A 24,097-nucleotide genomic window follows, 5' to 3' on the forward strand; every position below is an offset into this window, starting at 1 on the left:
AGGGTTGATGTTGCAGTCTTGAGTCTGAAAGCTATCTGGAGGAAGAATTTCTTCCCTCTTGGGGGATCTTTCTCTTCCCTTGAGGCCTCTCTGATTAGATGAGGTTCCCTCATCGTATGGAAACAGTCACCCTGCAGTGTCTTGATTTTAATGGTAATCACATGTAACAAACACCTTCACAGCAATGCCTAACCTAGTGGTTGACCAAGCAGCTGTGCACAGAGCCCAGCCCAGCTGACACGGAAACTTACCGGGCACAGCCTCTGAAGAGGTGGTGTTTAATGGTCAGGCTGATCTTGCTCGCCTTGTCTCCAAGGGACTTCCCACCCGTCCTGATGGGACAGAGGGAGTGAGATGCAGCCCCAAAGGGTTTCTGTTGCTCAGGGGTTTCCCATCCTAGAAGGGGTTCTCTGACTTGAAGAGTACCCCAAGCCCTAGGGTAGCCTGTTCCTTCTATGAACAGCAAGGCTCCGGCCACCATCTCTATTCAGCTTTTCTCTCCCCGGAAGCCTTGTTTTCGTAGCAATGTGTCATGTACAAGAATGAGCCTGCCCTCACTCATGTCTAGGCTGTGGGGACTACACCTACTGAGTTGGGGTCCTGGCTGTTACCCTTTTTCAGTGTGAGACGAGGAGTGCAGACCTGGATTTGTGGCATCTGGCAGCCTGTGGAGATCACTCCTGGCCCCTGGCATAGCTTCTAACTACAGGATTCTGGGGACAAGGACAGGGCTGTGGGATGAGGCTGCGCCCAAGTCTAGTTGCACCTCTTTCCAGCCGCATGATTCGGCTGACCACTAATGTCTGTGAGCTTCACTTTCCAAATCTGTAGCAACAGGCATGACAACACAGCCTGGCCTGTTTTGATGCGAGGTCAGTAGGCCTCTGCTTGTTCCTCTGCCATCTTCAGACCAGTTCCGTGAGGGACAAGTCAAGCCTAGGGAGGCCCAGTGCAAGTGCAGAGAAGCTGCTGTTGGTGCACACTGGCCTCAGAGTCCTCGACCGAGTGGAGTAGGCCTTATTCAGAGGCACGGGAGCAGCCTGCCCACTGCTGGAAAAGGCCAGAGTCCACTTGAGAGCTGTGGCCTCCGTTTTCCAGTGGCACTCCCCGTTTCACGATGGTTTGATCCCCTAGAAACCTTCCCGGGCCGCCACAGGCCTGGGGTTCAACTGGGGGCTCCCTGCCCGGTCACAATTCACCTTGGGCTGCCAAGGGCCCTTGGGCCAGCCGGAGTCCCTATAGTGGACACTATTCTCAGACTATGCTGTGGAGGCCTAGGGGTACCCCACTCCCAAAGTGATTATTGCTGTGTTGTGCACCCCTGTGTTTTTCATGGTACATGTTGCAAACAACAGAAGTAATCACAGCAAAACAGCCCCCTTCGGTGCTGTTCCGCAGGGACAGCTGCCACAGCCTGGGATACCTGCACGCATGTGTGAGGGTGTGACACGCATCCGTGGATCACGCCATAGGTGTTTTGTGCTTCAACTTCTGTTGCCTTAAATATCCCTTTTTTAAGTTCTGACCACATGAATATCTTTTTTATTACATATATATTATCTTTTAACCTATTTCCTCAAAATATCACCACCATCGTCAATATCGCTATCATTTCACATATTACAGTGATCGCTGTAATGTCACATGATTTCCCTCCTTTTGATAGGTGTGATAATTCACTAAACTGTATTTTAGATTATATTCCTTTGTTATGTGTGTCTTTTTGCTTCTGTGGAATTACTTCCTTAGAAATTCATTTCCAGAGTCCACAGTGTTGCATCAAAGAGTGTAAACATTTGTTATTCTTCATACTTAATTCTCTCCTAAAAGTTATTTTCCTATGCTGTGAAGCATACTTATTTTTGGATTACCATCTAAATAACAGTGGGGAGAGGGAATGTGGAGAAGAGTGAAGAGAAAAGATCTATTCGCCATAACTTGGAATAACACAGGGTGGTGGGTCTTTTTTTCTTCTTCTTCCTCAGCACAACCAGCTCCACAGCCAGTAGTTGCGACACTGAGTTCACTAAAGAAGACGAGCAGAGGCTGAAGGATTATATCCAGCAGCTCAAGAATGACAGGGCTGCGGTCAAGCTGACCATGCTGGAGCTGGAAAGCATCCACATTGATCCTCTTAGCTATGACGTCAAGCCCCGGGGAGACAGCCAGAGGCTGGACCTGGAAAACGCAGTGCTGATGCAGGAACTCATGGCCATGAAGGTATGTGGTGGGCGGGTCCCGTGCACTAGGCTGCCACCAGGAGGAAATCTAATCGACCTCTGAAAGCAGGTCCAGCAGATGAGGAGGAATCAACCCCTTCTGTTGAGTCACCTCTGCCTAGAGAAGAGCCAGACCCTTGTTTGTACACAGAGCTGGTTTCACTATGTCTGGGGATCACTTGGGCTGGGTGTTTCCGGACAGGGGAGTTGAATTCTAAGGGATTTCTCAGGGTGTCCCAGCCCAACTTTGGAGCCCTTCATCTAAGAGAAGCCAGGTCAGACCTCGGCAGGGTGGAGCCTCTGTCCATCTAAATTGACCCCTAATCTCAAGAATGCTTGGAAGTATGTCTTGGATTGCTGATGCTGATGTTAACTCCCAGCAGGGGGAGAACAGGGTGAGGCCAGTTGTAGAGTTTGGCCGAGAGCCCTGATTTCCTGACATCCTGTACCTTTGGTGCAATGTTGAGCCTGCTCAGACCATAGTGCCCTCCAGTGAAGGTGTACAGTGCTGTTGAGGTCAGTGTTTCAGGTGTCCCCTACTGGGAAGTGGTTAAACTGCCATCCCTACAGCAGGACACCACTTTGCCTGTTTCTGGTGTGGAGTGCCAGACGTCGGCCCTTCACCTGGTACCTGCTTTCAGAAGGCAGCTCTGGTATAAGTAAGAGCATATCTGATATTTGTCCTTGGTTCTGCGACAGAGTTTCAGAAAACTTTGGAGTTTCTTGCTGTGCTAGGGGCTCTTTGTGATGCTGATGAGGTGACTTATGGTGAGCCCTAGACAGCCTCAGAATGTGGGCTGGTCACCGGAAGGACCAGGTGTGTGATGGAGGATGGGACTTTCAGCCACCTGACTTCTGGGGAGGGGAAGAGAGCCAGAGATTGAGTTCCATCCTGTGGCCGGTGATTTCATCAGTCATACTTGTGTAATGGAGCCTTAATAAAAACTCTGGACCTGAAGCTCAGAGAAGCTTCCTGGTTGGTGAACACACTGATGTGCCAGGAGGGTGACACACCCTGATTCAGCGGGGAGAGGGCCCAGAAAATCTGGGTTTGGGACTCTCAGCCTTTGCCTTGCTTGTACCCTCTTATAATAGAACAGTAATCATAAGGATAGTGCTTTCCTTCGTTCCGCAAGATGTTTTAGCAAATTACTGACCCTCAGAGGGATTGTGGGTTCCCCCGAATTTGTAGACAAGGCAGTCAGAAGTGTAAGTGGCCAGGGGCCCATCCTGCTGGAGACTTGGGGCCAGCATCTGAAGGGAGGGCAGCCTGTGGAAGACTCTGCCCTTGACCTGTGAGGTCTGCACGAACTCCATTAGTGTCAGGACTGTACTGCAGCACACACAGGTGGAGTGGGAACAGAAGAACAGCCTGCTGGGAGCATGGTTCCATGTCACTGCACCCTGCGTCTCAGACCACAGCACAAGTGGGAACTTGCCTGGAGCTGCTCCTGCAGATCTAGGGTCAGCACATGACTCTGCTGCCGGCCCTAACCTGCTTTCCACATGCCACTCTCCTGTGAGCAAAGGCCTGAATTTGCACGGCCTCAGATTCTGCCATGCCCGTAGCTCCCAGAAGTGAAGATCGGGCGGGGGGGGGTTGTTCTCTGGCAGAAGCCAGGTCATGGTCAGGAACTGGAGTCTAGCAAGCCAGAGCGGGTCATGGCAGTGCTGAGTTAATGGCTCCTTTTGGGATCAGTACTGTCTTCAGCAGGAGAAAAACAACCCCCTGGTCACACCGTCTCTGTAGAGTAGAGGGGAGCTGGCGGCAGCAGCCATCCTGACACCCTCAGGGGTGACTCACTCAGCACAGCCCTGTCCTTGGGAGCTTCTTGAGCTAGAATTTGGTGAAGTTTGGGAAGACACTAGGCAGTGGTAACAGATGCAAGAATCTCACCTCCCACCCCCACCCCTGTGATTTCCAAACTGGCTCATCTTCATCCAGCCACCCAGCTCCCATCCCGGCCTCTCTCTGGAGAATCCTCACGCTGCTTTGGCTGATTCCACCTGTCGTTGCCTATGAGCCGGCCTTGGGTCCATCATCCAACTGGGAGCCCTGTTTGCAGACTCTTGCACCCTGTGGCACAAGCGCTGAGGCACCCCTTACATCATTTATTCCAAACATTGTGTTTCTTTTGGCCAAAGACTAAGGATTTCCTTTTTAAAATTGGCCAATATGTAGGGTGATAAATTTACTGGTATTCTAGCCAAGAAAGATATTTTTGTTGGAATAAAAGTTCTAATACTCCCTTTGCCACTTGAAAATAAAATGTGTACTGATCTTAGAAATTTTCTAAAAAAGTAGAAAAGCTGGGAGGAGAACAATCCAGGGCAGCCATTACTAGCATTCTGGCTTGGTTCCCTGTGACTTTATTGAAGGCCAAATATCAGAGTCATCTCCTTTTCCTCTGAGTCCCTCCCAGTCTGCTTCAGGATGTGTGCTCACCCATACCAAATCCATTATCCAGCAGGTTATGTTGGATTTTCACCATTTTCTAGGATCCAACTGCTGAGAAATTCAAGTTTCTGTTTTTGTAATACCTTTTGTTTCTGGATGATCTGCTTGGCTCCTTTTCAAGTCCATTCTTCTTTTTGTTGTTGTTTGTTTGTTGTTTTGAAACAGGGTCTCACTGTATTGCCCAGGCTGGAGTGCAGTGATGCAGTCATGGCTCACTATAGCCTCACCCTGAGGCTGGAAGTGATCCTTCTGCCTCAGCCTCCCGAGTAGTTGGGACTACAGGAATGCACTGCCCTACCCAGCTGATTTTTTAAGTTTTTTTTTTTTTTTTTTTTTTTTTTTGTAGAAACAGGGTCTCACTCTGTTGCCCAGGCCAGTCTCAAACTCCTGGGCTCAAGTCATCCACGCACCTCAGCCTCCCAAAGTGCTGGGATTATAGGTATGAGGCACCAGGCCTGGCCTTCTCTTCCTTTTTGAACGTATTATCCCTTCACTATGACTCCTATATCTCTTTGTTTTAAATCTTTGTTTTCTACTTTTCCACGTTGTTATTTCTGCTTCTTGTAAATGCTGATTCTTCCTTTTTGCATCTGTGCTGATTCATCCTCATTTCCTCAGTGGTGGGTGCAGGGGGAGAGAATGCAAGCACCAGCTCATCCTCCGTGGAAACATCTTCTGTGAGGCCCTGTGGATCCTGGGTTGCAGATGTCCCTACAGAGTGGTTCTATGTTTAGATCTGTTGGGACTCATCAGTTTCTGAGGTTGAGGACTGGTTTTTGTTAGGTTCTTGGCTCAGGATTCCTATACCACACCTACACATGATGCGAGCATGAGGTTTAATTCCTCGAAAGAGATTTTCTTTTCCCACCCAGAGCCTGAGAGATGACAAGTTTACTTGCCACATCTCCAGAAAGGAAGTTTTCTAGTGTCTTATTCTGGGCAGCCTATTGAGAATCCTGCTCCCGTAGGGGTCTGAGCTGTGGCTCTGTGCCTCAGAGGCCACGCCCTGGCCTTGGGTAACACTAAGCCCCCAGGTAGAGGGCCCGAGGACGGTCTGGCGCCTTGCTGGCCAGCGTGTGCCCTCCTTGCCGTTCCCTCTGGCAGAGTTCCCGCTTCATTTCTGGCACTCATGGGTTTCTCTTTTCTTCTTTCAAGCATGCACTTATATGTTTGTTCTGGAAGCGACCATCGCATGAGCTCAGTATGCAGTGTTGCCGCAACCTTCAGAATCCTGCTTCCAATGGCAAAAGATCCGAAGGTTCTGGGCATGGCATAACTTTCATTCTGACATTTATGTCTGATATTTAGAGAAAAGAAGGTTGGTGTGTTCTGAGTAGTTTACTGAGCACATTGACTAATGTCCCTCTTGAGGGGTGCCCTCTAGCTATTTCCCCACACTGGAGAGTGAAAACATCTACCCACCAGTCCAACTTACCCAGGAGAGTGCACCAGGCCTGTGACTAATTACCTCAGAAGGGTCACTTCAGGAGTGGCCAGAACCTGAACTAACCTCAGGTGAGTTCGTCTCAAGGTGGGCTGGGAAGGCTGTACCTGGTGGCCGTGGGCTGGTGGAGTCACCCTCCATCAGAAGTGTAGGGACAAGAATCACGCATGGGCTCACCTTGAAAGGGAGGGAGGCGGTATAACTCTGAGCTAGACAGCTCAGCTGCAATCTCTGGCTCCACAGCTTACCCAGTAGCCATGGGCAGGGGAATTTCCCTCTGTGTGCCTCAGTTTCCCATCTGTCAATGGAGATAGTCACAATACCTACCCCAGGTTGGGAAGATGAAATGAGCCATGTCATGTGAACACTTAGCACGGTGCCACATGCTCAGTAAAGGCTAGTGGCTGTCATTGTTATTGGCTCCTGGTCCCAGGATGGCACTGTCCTATTTTGGATTCACTTCTTACTCTCCACTCGTTGCTCTCATTTGAGTGCTTAGGATACTTTTAGAAGTTGTCTGGTGCGCAGTCACCTGTGAAGGATGCTGTTTCTGTTTATTTCATCTGGGCCCTGAGAAGTAGGCAAGAGCCAGAGGTTGATGCTGCTGCAGGCATTTGCCGCCTGCCTGGCCCAGCTATGGGGCAACAAAGGTGCCGTGGGAATGGTTAAATATGTGGTTGGTGCTGTGGAAACCAAAATGGGAATTGGAAGGGACTTGGCCAGAAGAGGTCTTCCATGGATAGGTGACTTTACAGCCTCTGGCAGGTGCAGCTCAGTCTCTGCAGACCAGAGAATGGATTTCCATTGAGGCCCATGTGCCTGTGTGGGGGCTCTATTTGTTAGAAAGGTTTTTCCTATATTGAACCACAATCGACTTGCCTGTAACTTCTACCCTTTTGTCTCAGGTCTAGTCCATAGACTGACAAAGTGCATGGCCTTATCCACACGTCATTCCTTCAGAAGTGTGGTGACAGGTGCCATGTCTCCTCCCACTCATCTTACTGCCAACTTCAAAGTGATAACTGTACCGCGGGCCTGTGGGTCATAGCCGGGGACCCCCCACCCACCCACTTGGCAGCAGCCAGCCCTGCTCTCAGATCGTGGGTGCCTCATGTGCTCTGTGTTCCTTGCTCTGTAGGAGGAGATGGCCGAGCTGAAGGCCCAGCTCTATCTACTGGAGAAAGAGAAGAAGGCCCTGGAGCTGAAGCTGAGCACGCGGGAGGCCCAGGAGCAGGCCTACCTGGTGCACATTGAGCACCTGAAGTCCGAGGTGGAGGAGCAGAAGGAGCAGCGGATGCGGTCCCTTAGCTCCACTAGCAGTGGTGGCAAAGACAAACCCAGCAAGGTAGGGCCGGAGTGGCTTGGGGACATCCTTAGGCTCAGGCCTCCCTGACTGCCCAGTGACCACTGGCCACACCTCACCACCCTGCTGCCTCAGTTCTTGTATTTGCATAGGAACTGCAGGCCATTCGTAGGTATCTAAGAAGGTGACATTTTGAGTGTAACGAAACCAATCTATATTTTAGAAATACCAAATCTCACTTTATATAGTAGTTGAAACCTTTTCACATATCACAGTCACATCAGAGGGGTGATCTCTGCAGCCGTCCACTGATATTGGTCTCACCTCCTTCATGTAATCCTCTGTCACACGGCAGCCCTCATTTGTTGGTTTATTGGTACAATAATGCCCCCTTTATCCACAGGGGATGCGATCCAAAATCCCCCATGGATGCCTGAAACCACAGATAATACTGAACCCTTATATATTCTGCGTTTTCCCCTATATATACATACCTGTGATGAAGTTTAATTTATAAATTAGGCACAGTAAGAGATTAATAACAACTAATAAAATATTAATAGAATAATTATAACAATATGTCAGCATCATTACTGTTGCACTTTGGGGCTATTATTATATGACATAAGGGTTACTTGAACACAAGCAGTGTGACACTGACAGTCGATCTGATAACCGAGACAGCTACTAAATGACAGATGGGTGGGGAGTGTCTGCACTGTGGCTATGCTGGACTAAGGAATGATTTGTAGCTCAGGTGGGATGGCGCAGGATAGTGCCAAGTTTCATCACGCTGCTCAGAATGGTGCACAATTTAAAACTTATTATTTCTAGAATTTCCCATTTAATATTTTCAGACCATAGTTGACCCTGAGTAACTGAAACCTCAGAAAGCAAAACCACAGTGAAGGGGGAGCTGCAGTACTTCTGTACCAATGGTTGCATTTATTGTCACCCTTAAGTCTCACAGGTCTGAGGAAAGAACGTTATCCCCATTTACATGAGAGAAATCAGGCTCACAGAAGTCAGGAGTCTCACAGCTGAGAAATGGCAGAGTTGGGACTTAGCCCAGATGCACTAACGGGCTCTCTTCCTTCCACTGCATTTCCTCCTTGACTCCTTCCTGCTGGCATTGCTGCTGTCACAGGGTGGTAAGCAGGAAGCAGCCTGCCGGCAGAGGAGGAGGAAGGAAGCCTTGGGTTACGAAGTCTCCATCATCTGAAAGTGGGCTGTCTGGTGATAGAATTTTGCAAACTCACTCTCTTATCAGCCCCTAGGTGTTTTTTTCTGGAATCCAAGTTCATTCCATTATCCTGTATCTCAGAATTTTCCAAATACTGCATTGGAAAAAAATAACTGTGGACTCTAAAGAATTATATCCCTTGTCCAAGGGTCCTCTATATTCTGTGCATCATATTTTTCTATTCCTAATAAATGCAAGCTTCTCTTGACCCCCATTTGTTTCAGACCCAGGACTCGCAGACATATGCCAACTTGCTAATCTAATAAGCGGCTTCTCATAGCACAAGTGCAGGATCGTCTCCAGGAGAGCCATGTACCTGGGAAAGAAGGAACAGTGCTGATGTCATGTGACAGTGAATTGTCACTCCCTATGTAGTTGAGAACTCTGAAGTATGATTCACAAATGACCACAGCTACACCTTTCCCTACCTCCCACTTGCTGAGGAGCCAAGGCAGGACACAGCTGTGGCACCCGGCCAGGCCAGCCCTCCCAAGACCCTGGCTGTTTTTTATTTATCCATTTAGTTGATAAATGTGATTTGGCACTCACAGCATGCCAAGACCAAGGCAGGGTGCTAGAGGCAGCTCTGTGGTAGACAGGCAAAGTCTCTCCTCCAGGAATTAACATTCTTAGGGGGAGACTGGTGGGCAAACAGATGATCACAGAGCAATGAGAGAATGTCCCCAGTGCAAGGATCAATTATTGGCATCATGGGAGGACACAAGCCAGACACAAATGTCCACTTTGGAGATTCAGGACAGGTTTTCTGGAAGAAACGAACTTCTGAGCTGAACCCCAGTGGAGAGTGGGAGGTAGCCTGTTGAAGAGGGGCAGGTGGAGGGCCAGGGGAGAGAAGAGGTGCCCTTAGGCTGATGGGACAGCATGTGCAACAGCCTGGAGGGGAGTGGAGTTGATGCACTGGCTGCAGTTATCTTGAGGACCGTGCGGAATCATGGAAGGGTCCTCAGCAAGGGGTGATGTGATACAGTTTGGGCTTTAGAGAAGTCACTATGCCAAGTGCACTATGAAGCCATCTGCCCAAGGCTGGGGGAGGTGAGTCAGACTGTGCAGCCACGCAGTGCTGTATCTGGGTTCACATGGAAGTATCTGGGGCTCGGGAAGATGAGGTTTTCTGTTCCATACAAACACCTTCAAAATCTCTTTTTTTTTTTTTTTTTGCCTTTTGAGTTTGCTAGCAGTCAGTTAGGGACAGAGCCGAAGAGACAGAACATTAGTGTTTGTGTGTGTTCTTAGGGTGTGGTGGAAATGGAGTTACCAGGTTCTTGCCAGAAGGCCCATGAACTGAGCATTTTCCCCTAGTTCCTCATATTTATTTTGACTGGGTGAAACACTGTTATGTGGAGTGGCTTCAAAGTAAGGAAATTTGGCCGGACGCGGTGGCTCATGCCTATAATTCCAGTACTTTGGGAGCCCTAGGCGGGTGGATCACTTGAGGTCAGGAGTTCAAGCCCAGCATGACCAACATGGTGAAACCCCATCTCTACTAAAAATACAAAAATTAGCTGGGCATGGTGGTGGGCACCTGTAATCCCAGCTACTTGGTAGACTGAGGCACAAGAACTGCTTGAACCTGGGAGGTGGAGGTTGCAATGACCCAAGATTGCGCCACTGCACCGCAGCCTGGCTCAAAAAAAAAAAAAAAAAAAGAAAACAAGAAAGAAAATTTCTCTGATGGAAAAGGCCAGATGATTTTTTTTTTAACACTACAGTAAGAACCTTTATAAGAGTACATTCTGTTTTTCAGGTAAAGAAGTAAGAGTGAGCTGATTATCTTGCCTTTCAAATACTAGATCCATTTACTGTTTGAATAAAATCTCCCATCTGGGCTGTTCCTCTGGGCTTACCTGTTGCTGGATGAGGCGAGCGTCTCAAGGAGGGGTCAGCACTTTTCTGTGGAGGGTCACACAGTAAATGTTGCAGGGCTTGTGGGTCGCTTGGGTGTGGCTGCAGCCACTCAGCTTTGCTACTGTCCAATGCTAGCGCAAAAGCAGAGGCAACAGGGAGACCAGTGGCCATGGCTGTGTTCTAGTAACACTTTAATTATTTATTTATTTATTTTTATTTTATTTTATTTTTATTTTTTTTGAGGTGGAGTCTCACTCTTGTTGCCCAGGCTGGAGTGCAATGGTGCGATCTTGGCTCACTACAGCCTCCACCTACCGGGTTCAAGTGACTCTCCTGCCTCAGCCTCCCAAGTATCCAGGACTACTGGTGTGCGCCACCATGCCTGGGTAATTTTGTATTTTTAGTAGAGATAGGGTTTCACCATGTTGGTCAGGCTGGTCTCAAACTCGAGACCTCAAGTGATCCATCTGCCTCAGCCTCCCAAAATGCTGGGATTACAGGCGTGAGCCACCATGCCTGGCCTCTAGGAACACTTTATGTATGGATGCTGACATTTGAATTTCATGTAACTTCTACCTGTCACAAAATACTCTTCTTTTGACTTTTTTAAATGAGTTTAAAAATAGGAAAACCATTCTTATCCTGTGGGTCATCAAAAGCAGCTGGTGGGCCACATTTGGGTCTCGAACATTTTTTCTTGCTCCACCGGGTGGGTGCTTATGCTTCTTTAAAAAACTTCCCTCCAGCTAGCACAGCTGGATTCCAAATCTTATCCAAGTTGTATTAGGTTTTTGAAATTCTTGTCTGTGTACACTAGATACTGCCAAGTATATTCAGAGAGAGGCACCATGGATGAGACAGAGCAGTCCCTGTCTTGAAGGAGTCTCATGAAATGTTAACATCAAATGGGAATGGATATACAAACAGTGAGGATATTGTGGGAGTATCAACATATTCCAAGGGTAGACAGGGGACTTGGGTCTCTGAGCACAGGTAGGTGGACAGGAGGTAGAAGATGGCCCAGGCAGAGGGCATGGCAGAGGGAAGAGCACTCAGGTGTTGGCAGTGCCACTGCCAAGGAACTGCCTGGGGAGACCATGTGCCTGGACTTCCAGCACTGAATCCGTGCCTCTCTGTAGCTCACATCTTATAACATTTCCTGTTTACGGCCAGGTGCGGTATGATCCAGCACTTTGGAAGACTGAGGTGGCTGGATCACTTGAGGTTGGGAGTTCGAGACCAGCCTGACCAACATGGAGAAACTCCGTCTCTACTAAAAATACAAAATTAGCCAGGCATGATGGCATGTGCCTGTAATCCCAGCTACTTGGGAGGCTCAGGCAGGAGAATTGCTTGAACCTGGAAGGTGGAGGTTGCAGTGAGCTGAGATCGCGCCATTGCACTCCAGCCTGGGCAACGAGCAAAACTCCATCTCACATTTAAAAAAAAATAAAAAATTCTGTTTACATTCCATCTCCTGCAACAGATCGCAAGCTGTTTATTCTCAGGCCTGTAGCTCGCCAGCTCCTCGTGTCCGTTGAGAGATCGTCCGCTGAATGCCTTCCCCCGGCCACGTTACTATGTAGGGAGGCTGCTGCCCTCTGTGTGCATGGACTGTAGAGCACTCAGGCACAGTCACTGCTTTGAATAGTCTTAGCTCTAGGATTTGGAGCGCTGGCTCTTGAGTTTCCTCATCTGCAGGGCGGGAGGGTTTGCTTTAGATGATGTCAAGGTCCCTGTCTAATGCTCATCCATGGGGTGGGGTGCACTTCTGTTTTCCTCCTCCTTTGCTGGGTTTTCTTGATGATTACACTGAACCCAGTAAAGCTCCTAAATCTAAAAGAGATTGCTTTTCTCCCAGGGAGACGTGGGATGGGGCACCAGGGATATTCACGGCTGTTTCTCACTTGTCTTACATGATTACGAGAGGCTTTACCTAGTGGTCAAGAGATTGATCTGGGGCCACACAGCTTGGGTTTGACTCCTGGTTCCCCCATTTCCTCGCTGGTGTCTGGGCAGCATAACTCCCCTGTGCCTTCATTTCCTCCTTGGTAAAATGGAGATAATGACAGTTCCTGCCTCAGAGAGTATTTGTGGTGATTAAATGATTGAATGCCTGTGGCGTGCGTAGACCAGTGCCTGGCATCGGTGTGCGCTCAGAGCATGCTGGGTGTCATCCCCACCATGCTGGCCAGCCTGCAAAAGGAACCAGCGGTCTGGGAGCAGAAGGGGCTGTTTGGCTTGCTGCCACATTTTCCCCTTTAGCATGATCTGAGGGTGCCACCCGGCACCCACCCTGCTGCCATCACTGCACAAGCCACCTACCGCGCTCTGCCACAGATTTCCAGGGTGCTGCCAGCTTGGATTCGAGCTTGACAGGAATGTGCTTGCTGTCCGGCTTGGATTGGAGTCTAACTGGAATGTGTTTGCTGTTATCAGGAGTGTGCCGATGCTGCCTCCCCAGCTCTGTCCCTAGCTGAACTCAGGACAACATGCAGCGAGAGTGAGCTGGCTGCGGAGTTCACCAACGCCATCCGTCGGTAAGCACTTTCCCCACCCCAACCTGTGTTTATCCTTGGCATGGAGGCTTTGTTCTGAGTTCTCTTGGCAGCTCCTGAAAGGAGAAGGTGCTGATGTGTTCCGCTTTACCCATGTTTTGGAAGCCAGAAATGGAGAAGGCCTGTTGGTGCCAGGCCTTTCAAAACAGTGAGAAGAGAGAGCACTTAAGAGACAGCACTTAGGCAGTCATCGCTGTGAATAAGAAAATGCCTCTTCCTTTCCTTTTCTGCTATATTGTTGCATTGGCTAGAAACTTCGGGACAGTGTTAACTAGTGAAGTGAAAACAGCACTCTTACCTTGTTTCCAACTTCAGCAGGAATACTCTCCTTCAGCATTGGTAGCAGGAAAAAGCCTTGGGTATTTCTTTAGTTCTGGGAAATTTTCCTCTATTATTTCAGTGTTTCTTTCCCGTCACCGCCCCGCAATTCTTTATCTCCTTCTACAAGGAGAAACAGATGCTGATTCATCCAGCTCTGTCTTCCGCATCTTCACTTTTCATACCTACTTTCCATCACTCCTTTGGCTCTGGGTTCTAGAGCAGCATTGTCCAGTAGAAATGTAATGTGAACCACATATGTAATTTTAAATTTTCCAGTAGCCACATCAAAAGGAACAAAGACAGCTGAAATTCATTTTAGTAACGTTTTATTTAACACAGTATGTCTAAATTATTTTAACATATAGTCAATATTTTCTAAAACTACAAATGAAATCTTTTATCTTTTTTTAACTAAGTTTTCAAAACCTGGTATGTATTTTACACCTCAGCATATCTCAACTTCAGACATTTCAAGTACTCAAGAGCCACATGTGGCTAGTGGCTGCCCTGTCGCATAGTTGCAGTTCTGGAGAGAGAGATTTTTTTGGCTCAATTTTCCAGTTCACTAATTTATTCTTTAGTTAGGTTCCTTGTGATGTTTGACCTATATGTTGAGCTATATGTTGAGTTTTTTATTTTGGTGATTAAATCTGTCATCTCTTTTTTAGTGATATGCCATCTCTTTGAGGATTTTTATAATGCTTAAATTTTTTTTTTTTTTTTTTTTTTTTTTTTTTTGGGGGGGAGAGGGTCTTTCTCTGTTGCCCAGGCTGGAGTGCAGTGATGCAATCACAGCTCACTGCAGCCTCAATCTCCCAGGCTCAAGTGATCCTCCCACCCCAGCCTCCCAAGTATTGCTAGGACCACAGGTGCATGCCCCCACACCTGGCTAATTTTTTTTTTTTTTTTTTTTGAGACAGGGTCTCCTTATGTTGCCCAGGCTGGTCTCAAACTCCTGGGCTCAAGTGATCTTCCCGTCTTGGCCTCCCAAAATGTTGGGATTAAAGGCATGCACTACCATGCCCGGCCCTTAAATTCCTTCATCTTTTTTGTCTGCTGTATTAATTCTGTTACTTCACATGTAATTCTTTTCATAGTTGAGTTTTGTGACTCTTTCTTGGTGTTTGCTTCTTTAAATATTTAGTGGTTCTTCTTTGTGTGTTCATTCTCGTATTTTGAATTCCTAGGTCACCTGTTTGAGATTTGTTTTTGTTTTTTGTTGTTGTTTGTTTTTTGAGACAGAGTCTCCCTCTGTCGCCCAGGCTGGAGTGCAGTGGTGTGATCTCGGCTCACTGCAACCTCTGTCTCCCAGGTTCAAGCAATTCTCCTGCCTCAGCCTCCCTAGTTAGCTGGGACTACAGGCATGCGCCACCACGCCTGGCTAATTTTTTGTATTTTTAGTAGAGACGGAGTTTCACCATGTTGGCCAGGCTGGTCTTGAGCTCCTGACCTCAGGTGATCCACTTGCCTCAGCCTCACAATGTGCTATGATTACAGGCATGAGCCACCATGCCCAGCCGTCCTGTTTGAGAGTTCTGCTTCTACTTATTACAGCCTGCCACCCAGAAAATGTAGCCAGGTCCTTCAAAGTGCTGTCAGCTGGGTCGTATCAGAAGCTGTCTCCTGGGCTTTCTGTGTCTCCTGGCTAATAACAGCCCCTCTAGTCTGCGTATCTGACCCAAGCATCTGGTCCGCTCCTGTTCTGGTAGCCAACACCTCTGGTTGGAGCACCTCTGAATCCCCTTCTTTCTTTTGCAGAGTATTTTTCTGCATGCATTTTGAGTTGTGGTTTTCTTTTCAGGAAGAAGAAAACATCTGCCTTCCATTTTTTTTGATTGCGCATGATTTCTGACATACAAAGAGCACTCCTTTCTAAGATGCTCAGAGGTTTTAAAAAATGTCTTTCCTGTCATTTCTGGGTATTTAGGGCGGGAGGGGAAGGCTACTGTGTATTTTCAGTCAGCTAACTTGATCCAGCGGGCCTGTTTATAGAATGGCCTCCAAGCTGATGGTGGATGGAAGGTTGCCTTGTGGGGAACTTCACTGAATTTCACTACCTTCCTGATTGACTGTCACTTTTTGTCTTTCCTTCCAAGTTGTAATAGCTCAGTTTTTACTCTGCCAGAGCCTCTGGACGTGTAGTTAAATGGTAATTGCTCTGCTTGGGGCAGGAAGAGAAAAGCTGCTTAGAAAAATGCCCTCAACAAATCCTAGTGACTTAACTGTGCCAGAAACAGGGGATGGAAATCCACTCCCTGTTTCCAATGGGAGCCATTTGGATGTTGTATCTGTAAGCTAAGCCCCTAAGTTTTTCAAATTCCCCAAACCTCAGAGGCCTTTGCTGGCACAAAGAAGATGCAGGTTGTGCTGACTAAACATAAAGAGACTTCATTTATTCTGTCAGTCACGATGGATTTCCAATAACCCGCCTTAAGTTGGTTAGCATGGATTTCTAATCAAGACCCAGATGAATGGAGCCAAGAACAAACTTACAGAGGTAAAGGAAAAAGGGAAATAACATAATGATACTGTAAATATAGCTTAGAAACTAGGGTCATCACTTCATGAGGGGTTACAATATACACATCTCAGGGCTGCAGTTTGGATTTCCATTATATACTTTGATGAAATGATTCCTGAGGTTTTTATTTTAAAAAATCAAATGGAAACGAACACCTTTTTTGAAGGTATTAAATCACAGCCGAGCTCATGGTTGAGGTCAGCTGGGGGAGTCTTACTAGCATTTTCAGCAGTATTTCTCCCTTGAAAAAAGGATGCTGCCAGACACCAAACCTGTGGGCGCAGGCATCCAGACTGAAAAGATCAGGTGTCGCTAAGGGAGGAGGAAGAGGCTAAGCCATGGGCTGTCCTTAAGGAGAAGCAGCCATCCCGGGGAATGTGCCCTGTGACACTTCAGTCACTGGTTCTGGGTCATGATATTGTCCCCAACCCAACCTCCCCTTACCTGGCCGGCCCTTGTCACCCAACTCTAGCTCTTTCAGTGTGTCTTCTCCTAACTTTCTTCTGTTTGGAACAAAACCAGGGCTCCATGCCACCCCACCTTTACTGTATGTATAACTTCCATCTGGTCTGATTTCGTTCCCCCGACTTCGGTGAACACTGATTGCAGTTTGTTGGCTCTGGTATTGCCATAAAACCCCATCTGGATGACCAGGTTTCCAGTCTGGCACACGAGATGTTTTCTTACCAGGGTATCTTGTTTTCACTCTTGTCCATTCAGCCTGTGTGCTGTAAAAGCCTTCTCCTCCTCACATCTGCCTCTCAGCCTTGGTCCTAGTAAAATTTGACTGATCTTTCCACCAAGGAAGTGATCTATAAAAAGGCAGCTAAATAAGGGAATCTTCAGAAATGACTTTTTTGTACTCACATGGTGCTTGTGCAGCCTGCCCTCGGGACCCGAGCACAGCTAAGAGGAACAGACTAGTTCATCTCTGTCATATTCTTGGGAGGCAGCCGGGAGCAGGTGCTGCTCTTCATGTGATCCCGGGGTGGGGACTGGGACAGCAAGGTTGAGGGATCTCTCAGGGTCACACTCAAGGTCACACAGTGAGGCGGTAGGGAAGTCTGCATGTTTCTACATTCTCTGTGGGGACCCCTTGCACCCCACATGTGCTGGCAGCATTGGGCTTGCTTGCAGATAAGAGAGCTGAACCCACTCATTTGTCCGAAGACTCTACCTGCTGTGTGGCTGATCTGGGCAGTGAGAAACCTCTGTGCCGCCAGTAAAGAGCCACGTCTTAGTCTGTCAGTGCAGAAGGCAAATGAGGTACCATGGCAGGAGGCGGACTTCCTTCAACACACAGAGCTGGGAAGCAATGGCATATGTTAGCCTAAGTCAGCGGATAAAAAGGTAAGGATCTGAGCCAGGTGCTGTGGCATACACCTGGAGTTCCAGCGACTGGCAAGGCCGAGGCAGGAGCATCCCTTGAGGCCAGTTCAAATCCAGCCTGGGCAACATAGTGAGACCCCGTCTTTAAAAAATAAATAAGTAAAATATATTTTTAAAGTAAGGATCAGTGCTTCCTCATTGCTAGGAGGCAGGAAGTAGGTGTGCTGCTCCTCACCATGGTACATCGCCTGTGCCATGGCGAGGAGCAGCGCCTGGTGCTGCCTCACAGGCATTCGCCTTTCACTCTACCCGGGAGCAGGGTGGGGCGAGCCCCACACACTGCCTGCAGGAGTCCGTGCCCTGCCCTCCAGGAGCTGCAGTCATTTAGTCACAGACCCTCCAGGGGCTGCGCCCAGCCCTCCAGGGAACTGGGATATGCCACCTGTGTCTGCATGTTTGCCAGATGGTTCTGTAAAATGCCACGTTAAGACAATCGACAAATCATAGTGGCCGTTCTGTCCAGGGACAGGATGTCCCTGACCCATCCACCAGAGGAGGGCTTCCTTTCCTCTCTGCTGAATAACAAGCAGGCAAGCTGCCGCTGCTGGAAAACAGAGCTGTGTGCCAGAGCCCTGTCAGGATACATCCAGTGGCAGGAGGGCCCTGTCTGGTCAGTGTGATCACAAGAGACCAGATCTGTGGAAGTCACCACAGAGGAAGGGGCGGACACAGGAGGCAGAGTCCCAGGGTTCACAGAGACAGAGTGGGAATTTCCCCCATCGTGCTTGGCCATGGACAGCCACTGTGCAGGTCACTCGGATGGGGAAACTCCTGGTGGGAGACTTGAAACATCTGCCAGCAAGGGAGGCTCAGAAGTGAGAAAAGAAAGAAGGCCAAGCACATCAAGATGGGGGCGGGTTAAGAAGAGGAGAGGCAGGAAGTGAAGACAAGTGGTTTGAGGACCTTCGCTGTGCAAGCAGCAGAACTATCAAGGAGCTTTTTTAAGAAGGCACAGCTTGGCGCAGTGACGCATGCCTATAGTCCCGCCATTTGGGAGACTAAGGCAGGAGGATTGCTCCAGCCTGGGCAGCACAGTGAGACCCTGCATCTTCTGAAAAGGAGGAGGAGGAGGAGTCACCAGAGCAGGCTCGTGTGCTCCTAAGAATAATCCAATACAAGGAGAGAAATCTTTCAGGGTCCAAGAGTAACCTTACAGGATGTGAATCTGATGGTTACCCTGTAATAGTTTTCTGTCGTTGTGCAACAAATCATCATAAATGTGGCTTAAAACAGCACCTGTTATTAGCTTGCAGATTCTGTGCGTCAGCAGTCTGGGCACAGCGTGACTGGCTTCTCCACCTGGCGTCTTGCAGGGCTGCAGTTGAAGTGTCATGTGGGGCTGTGTTCTCTCCAAACAATTCTGTTGGTGTGGGGACTGTCAGCTCCTAGAGCCCTCACACTCCTTTGGCGTGGCCCCTCCATCTGCAAAGCCAGCAGTGAGAACCTCCCTCGGACAAATCCCTCCCATGCTCTGACTCGCTTTCCAGAAAGAGCCCAGACCCTGTTATAGGCTCACCTAATCAGGTCAGGTCCACTCAGAAAAACATCTCCTTATCTTAAGGTTAGCTGGGGGACCTTAATTACATCTGGAAAATTCCTTCACAGCAGCAACTAGCTTAGGGTTTGATGAAATAACTAGGGGAAGTGTGTGTACACTAGAAGGCAAACATCTTGGGGCCATTTTAGTATTCTGCCGATGGTACCCATCACTGACAACCTCCCGTGGCTCTGAGTGTGTCCAAGCTCCTTGGTCAGTTGTGTGATCTCGCCTGGGCTGTTTTCCATGCTCACCCCTTACCCATGCCTCCGCCTACCCACACCCGCCTACCCACACTGCCGCACGACTGCTCTTCCTCTTCTGCGCCTCTGGGGCTTCACTTTTGCAGCTGCTTTTACCCCGGCCCCACCCAACCGCATTCCCCAAACATTCACATCAGTGTGACTTCAACCTATCTGTAAAATGGATCCGGATGGTCCCTTCCTCCACCTCCCAGCAGAAATGACACCGTCTCCCACTTATTTTTTGGTTCCTATGCACCATGAATTGCCTTCTCTCATAGAACACTTCATTGCTCGTTTCTTAATGTGCCTGGTTCTACCCCCAACTCCCTCCTTGCCTCTCAGTCCCCCCACAGAAAGAGAGTCCTTTTAAGGCCAGGGGTCATGGCTTACTCAGCCAAGTATATGACTCCAACTCTGATGTCTTCAGCTGTTCCTTCTAAATGGTCCCTAACTTATCTCAGCCTCACGCCCACTAGACATCTCCACCCAAATATGCTAGAGCCTCAAAACAGCACATCCAAAACGATTCTGTTTCTTCCTGCCCTTTGAAGAATTCCTATTTATGTTAAAAATCCCCTTCTCCTAATGATCCAGGATTATAACTTGTAAGTCTCCCCTCCCTACCTCTCGTCAGCAGGTCATGTTTCCTTAAAACCCCTTGCATTCCTTTCCATGGCCCTGACCCTCAGAGCTCCAGAGTAGTGTCCTGATGGGCCATTCTGCAGTTCCATTCTGCTGCCAGAACACCTTAAAACATACTTCAGATTACGATGCTCTGCATAAACACCTTCAGTGCCTTGGCACTCAAGATTGTCCGTAGGTCCCTAACTTAACTTCCTAGCCCATATTTCAAATGTTTCCCCATGCTTGATCTGTAGTCCAGCCCCTCTGGACAATTCATCTTTTCCAAGAGCACACCCTTTGCTTTATCCTTGATTCTCCCTCATCCTTTCCAATCAGAATGCTCACTTTCCTGAAGCTTCCTTCAGTCACCTCCACCATGTATCTTCCTTCTATTCTCTGAGACTTCTGTGGTACTTTTTTGAGACAGGGTCTCACTCTGTCATCCAGGCTGGAGTATAGTGGCACAATCACAGCTCTCTGTAGTCTCAACCTCCCCAGGCTCAAGTGGTCCTCCTACCTCAGCCTCCCAAGTAGCTAGGACTACAGGCGCACACCACCACGCCTGGCTAATTTTTGTATTTTTAGTAGAGACAGGATTTCACCATGTTGCCCAGGCTGGTCTCAAACTCCTAGGCTCAAGTGATCCACCCACCTCAGCCTCGCAGAATGCTGGGATTACAGGCGTGAGCCACTGTGCTGGGCCCTAACCGCTCTACCCGTCAGTGGCCCACAGAGCCCTTGACTGTTAGCAGCGCCTTAGAAAAAGCCAGCAAGACTCCTCAAAGTTCAAATCCATGTCCAAGTTCAAAACCATCCACCCAACTGTAGAAAAATTCCAGACTTGCAGGAACCAACATTTGTCCATGAATGGAAAAAGGATGACACTAGTTGACCCCTGTTTCAGCAACTGTGGATGAATACTGTTTTGAGCCACATAAAAGTGGGATAAAATGAAAAGGGAACTGGGTGGGGTGCTTTTTAAAAGGGAGCCCCCACTGAACAAACAAGCAGCACAATCTTGACTGGTTCATTAGGAGGATCATTATTGTAAAAGGTGCTGTTTTATTTAAACTTGCACTTGCTGATTCTTCATATTTGGTTGATTTATAAAAGCAATCAAGCAATGGAAGTTGTGCTTAGAATTCCATAAAAGCACATGGGTCTGCAGGACATTAATGGAATACAAAGGCTTCATTAGCATGCAAATAAACTGCTGAACCCCAGAGCCAAGTGCCTAGAAGCACAGAGGGTGAAGACTGAGGCTCACTCAAGGGATTGAGAGGGTTGTTGCTTGAGTAATTGAGATTTATTTTACTTTTCTGTCATCCCCCCAACATCCCGAAAGCTCAAAGAGAAGTAGGCCTCACCTGGGACCTCATAAAGGGAGAGTGGTGGAGGGCTCTGGAACACACAGCAGCCACTGGCAAGGCCTGTGAAAACTCCAGATGGATTTCCTAGACAAGAAACATGTTCGTAGCAAAGTCTGGGCAAAAAAAAGTTAGACTGCTGTTGTCCTTGTGCTGCTCCTCCTGGCAAAACACAGCCACAGACATACCTACGGAACCTCATTATCTGGGGACACTTGAGACTTAGCTCTGCAGGGCTGTGCTGTTAAGCAGAGGTCTTGTTTATCTTGCACTCTGCTGTATTCCCTTTATGAATCGCAGGCTCCTTCAGTGAGATGTGTAAGGGCACAGGCTCTGCAGACAGAATCCCAGGTGGGAGTCCCAGTTCTGCAAGTGACTGGCTGGGGGCAGGTCTCTTAACTAACCTTAAGTTCCTCATCTGTAGGCCAGGTGCGGTGGCTCACGCCTGTAATCCTAGTACTTTGGGAGGCCGAGGCAGGTGGATCACCTGAAATCAGGAATTCAAGACGGGCCTGGCCAACATGGTGAAACCCCGTCTCTACTAAAAATACGAAAATTAGCTGGGCGTGGTGGCAGGCGCCTGTAATCCCAGCTACTCAGGAGGCTGAGGCAGGAGAATCACTTGAACCCTGGGGGTTGGAGTTTGTGGTGAGCCCAAGATCGCACCACTGCACTCCAGACAGGGCGAAAGAGCAAGACTCCATCTCAAAAAAAAAAAAAATTCCTCACCCTTAAAAATGAGAATCATTATAGTACTGACTTCAAACGTTATGTGGGAATTAAATGACTATCCTTATAAAGGACTTAGAGACAGCTGTTATCTGCTGCCTGGATTTTCTAAAAAATAAGTAAACATTGTGGTGATTACCATGAAGGAAAGGGGATGATGTGATACAGTCACTGTGAAGACTTTTTTTTTTTTTTTCCCAATAAAGTAACTGTAGTTCGCAATGAATAATATGAAGGAAATGGCGAGGTGTGGGAATGTCATAGCTCTGGGACATGAGTTTAGATAGGTGGTCAGGCTGCACCTCTCTGGGAGGTGACACTGAAGCTGAGATGAGGAGGAGAGAGGCAGAAGCACATCCGGAAGAGGCCCTGGCTGTGCAGGGGTGTGCTGAGGACCTACAGGATTCCAGCAGGGCAAGGGTGATTCCAGCAGCCCAAAGGGCCAGCAAGCAGCGCTCAGGTCAAGCAGGGCCTTAGGTCCGGGCAAGACCACAGGGTTTATTGTAAGTGTAGGTGAAAGGCACTGAAGGGCAGTAACATGATCAGATCTGTCATGTGAAATGTTACCCGGATGCTGTGTGAAAACCAGGGCAGAGGGATGCAGGGGCGGAGACAGAGAAACCGGTTAGCAGGCTGTCGTGGTTGTCCAGGTGAGAAGTGATGACCACTTGGCTAGGTGTAGTGATAAATGACAGGATGAGACTTGGTAGATAGGGTTTGTTGTTGAACAGATGTGGAGAATGAGGGGAGGAGGAGTTAAGCCTGACTCCAAGTAACTTAAACCGCCTTTGCAAGAATTTTATCAGTGAGAAAACTCTTGACAGGGAGATCTGAGCCCAATGAGTAACCAGGTGAATGGTGGTGCCATTAGCCCACACAGGAGAGAGAGTGGCTGTTGGAGGTCATTTGGGAAGTAATCCTCTGGACATGTGAAATCACAGATGCCAGTTAAGAGGCCACCAATAGACAAGTCCAGAGATCCAAGGAAAGGCCTGAAGATAAGTGTGGAAGTTTTTAGGAAAATGGAATGGAGGGTGTCCATTAGAGAAAAGGGTAAGATAAAATACAGGCCAGGTCCAAGTCCTAAACAATACCTAGTATTTTGGAGTGGAGTATAGAAAGGGAGCAGCCAATGAAGCAGAATGAAATCCAGGCTCTGGAGGCCTTGTGCAAGCCATGAGCAAAGAGGCGGTCAGCCCTGCAGGTGATGCAAGCAGGTAAGAAAAGGACAGAAGGGACCGGACCGCTGGATGCAGCAACGTGGAGATCACTGGTGAGCTCAGTGATGCACGTCAGTGGAGATAGAGCCTGACGGGTTAAAAGTAAGTGGAAGGTGAGGACGAGAGAAATCACGTATGCAGACAATTCTCTTAGTGACTAATTCCATGTAATCAGCAATTACTAAGAAATGCCAGGCCTTGTGGCTGCATGGCTGTGACTCCCTGCGGTTTGGTCTGATTACAGCTCCTCTGACAGGTTTCCTGGCCGGCTGCGAAGCCACTCACAGCCTCATTGGGACTGGGCTCTTGCCCGATGACTCCTGCAGCTCCTCATTTGGACTCGAATCACAGAGTACTGCTGCTGGCCTTTTTATTTTAAGGAGAATACAACCTCCTTACTGATTTGCTCATGAAGCTGTACTGCCAGGTTACCCAGGTACACCAGCAAGCACCACTTCCGAGGCTTGCTTCGCTCTGCCCAGCTTACTGGCAAGCCACCTTGGTTTTCGTATTACCTTTAAATTCCCACCAGGAGTCTGCCTCTTAATTCCCTGTGTATATTCCACTACCTTGAAACGTATCCCATTATGTTTCAATTAAAAATCCACCAGGTGGGGTTACTTGGGCCTGTAATCTCAGCATTTTGGGAGGACAAGGTGGTAGGACCACTAGAGCCCAGTAGTTTGCAACCAGCCTGGGCAACATAGTAAGACCCTATCTCTATAAAAAAAAAGTTTTAAAAATTAGCCCAGCCTGGTGGCACACACCTGTAGTCCCAGCCACTCAGGAGGCTGAGGTGAGGGGATTGCTTGAGCCCGGGAGGTCAAGGCTGCAGTGAGCTGTGATTTGTGCCACTGCACTCCAGCCTGGATGACAGATCAAGAACCTGTCTCTTAAAATAAATAAAATAAAAGTCCCGCCCTGGCTCTGTCATTAGATTCATATAACCTTTTGTGACCAGGAATAAGAAGCCCAAAAACTGAAGTGGGAAGACATGGAATTGAGATCCATGTGTGTACTGAGGGACTTGGGTTGTCACAGTCATTACAATCC

The 24,097-nt window shown here is 48.4% G+C and overlaps 1 protein-coding gene across 5 annotated transcripts in view; it reads left to right on the forward strand.

Annotated features, from left to right (window-relative positions):
• LOC108512897 (colorectal mutant cancer protein) overlaps nucleotides 1–24,097 on the forward strand; it is a 272,212-nt gene that overhangs the window by 239,462 nt on the left and 8,653 nt on the right. For all 5 annotated transcript variants that reach the window (XM_017848451.1, XM_017848449.1, XM_017848450.1 and 2 more), the window contains 3 exons: nucleotides 1,986–2,220; nucleotides 7,260–7,466; nucleotides 12,973–13,073. In XM_017848451.1, the coding sequence (XP_017703940.1) occupies nucleotides 1,986–2,220; nucleotides 7,260–7,466; nucleotides 12,973–13,073 (543 nt within the window). The remainder of the gene's footprint in view (nucleotides 1–1,985; nucleotides 2,221–7,259; nucleotides 7,467–12,972; nucleotides 13,074–24,097) is intronic.

The sequence above is a fragment of the Rhinopithecus bieti genome, unplaced genomic scaffold (genome assembly GCF_001698545.2).
Source record: "Rhinopithecus bieti isolate Rb0 unplaced genomic scaffold, ASM169854v2 scaffold_31072, whole genome shotgun sequence".
In the NCBI taxonomy this organism is placed as follows: Eukaryota; Metazoa; Chordata; class Mammalia; order Primates; family Cercopithecidae; genus Rhinopithecus; species Rhinopithecus bieti.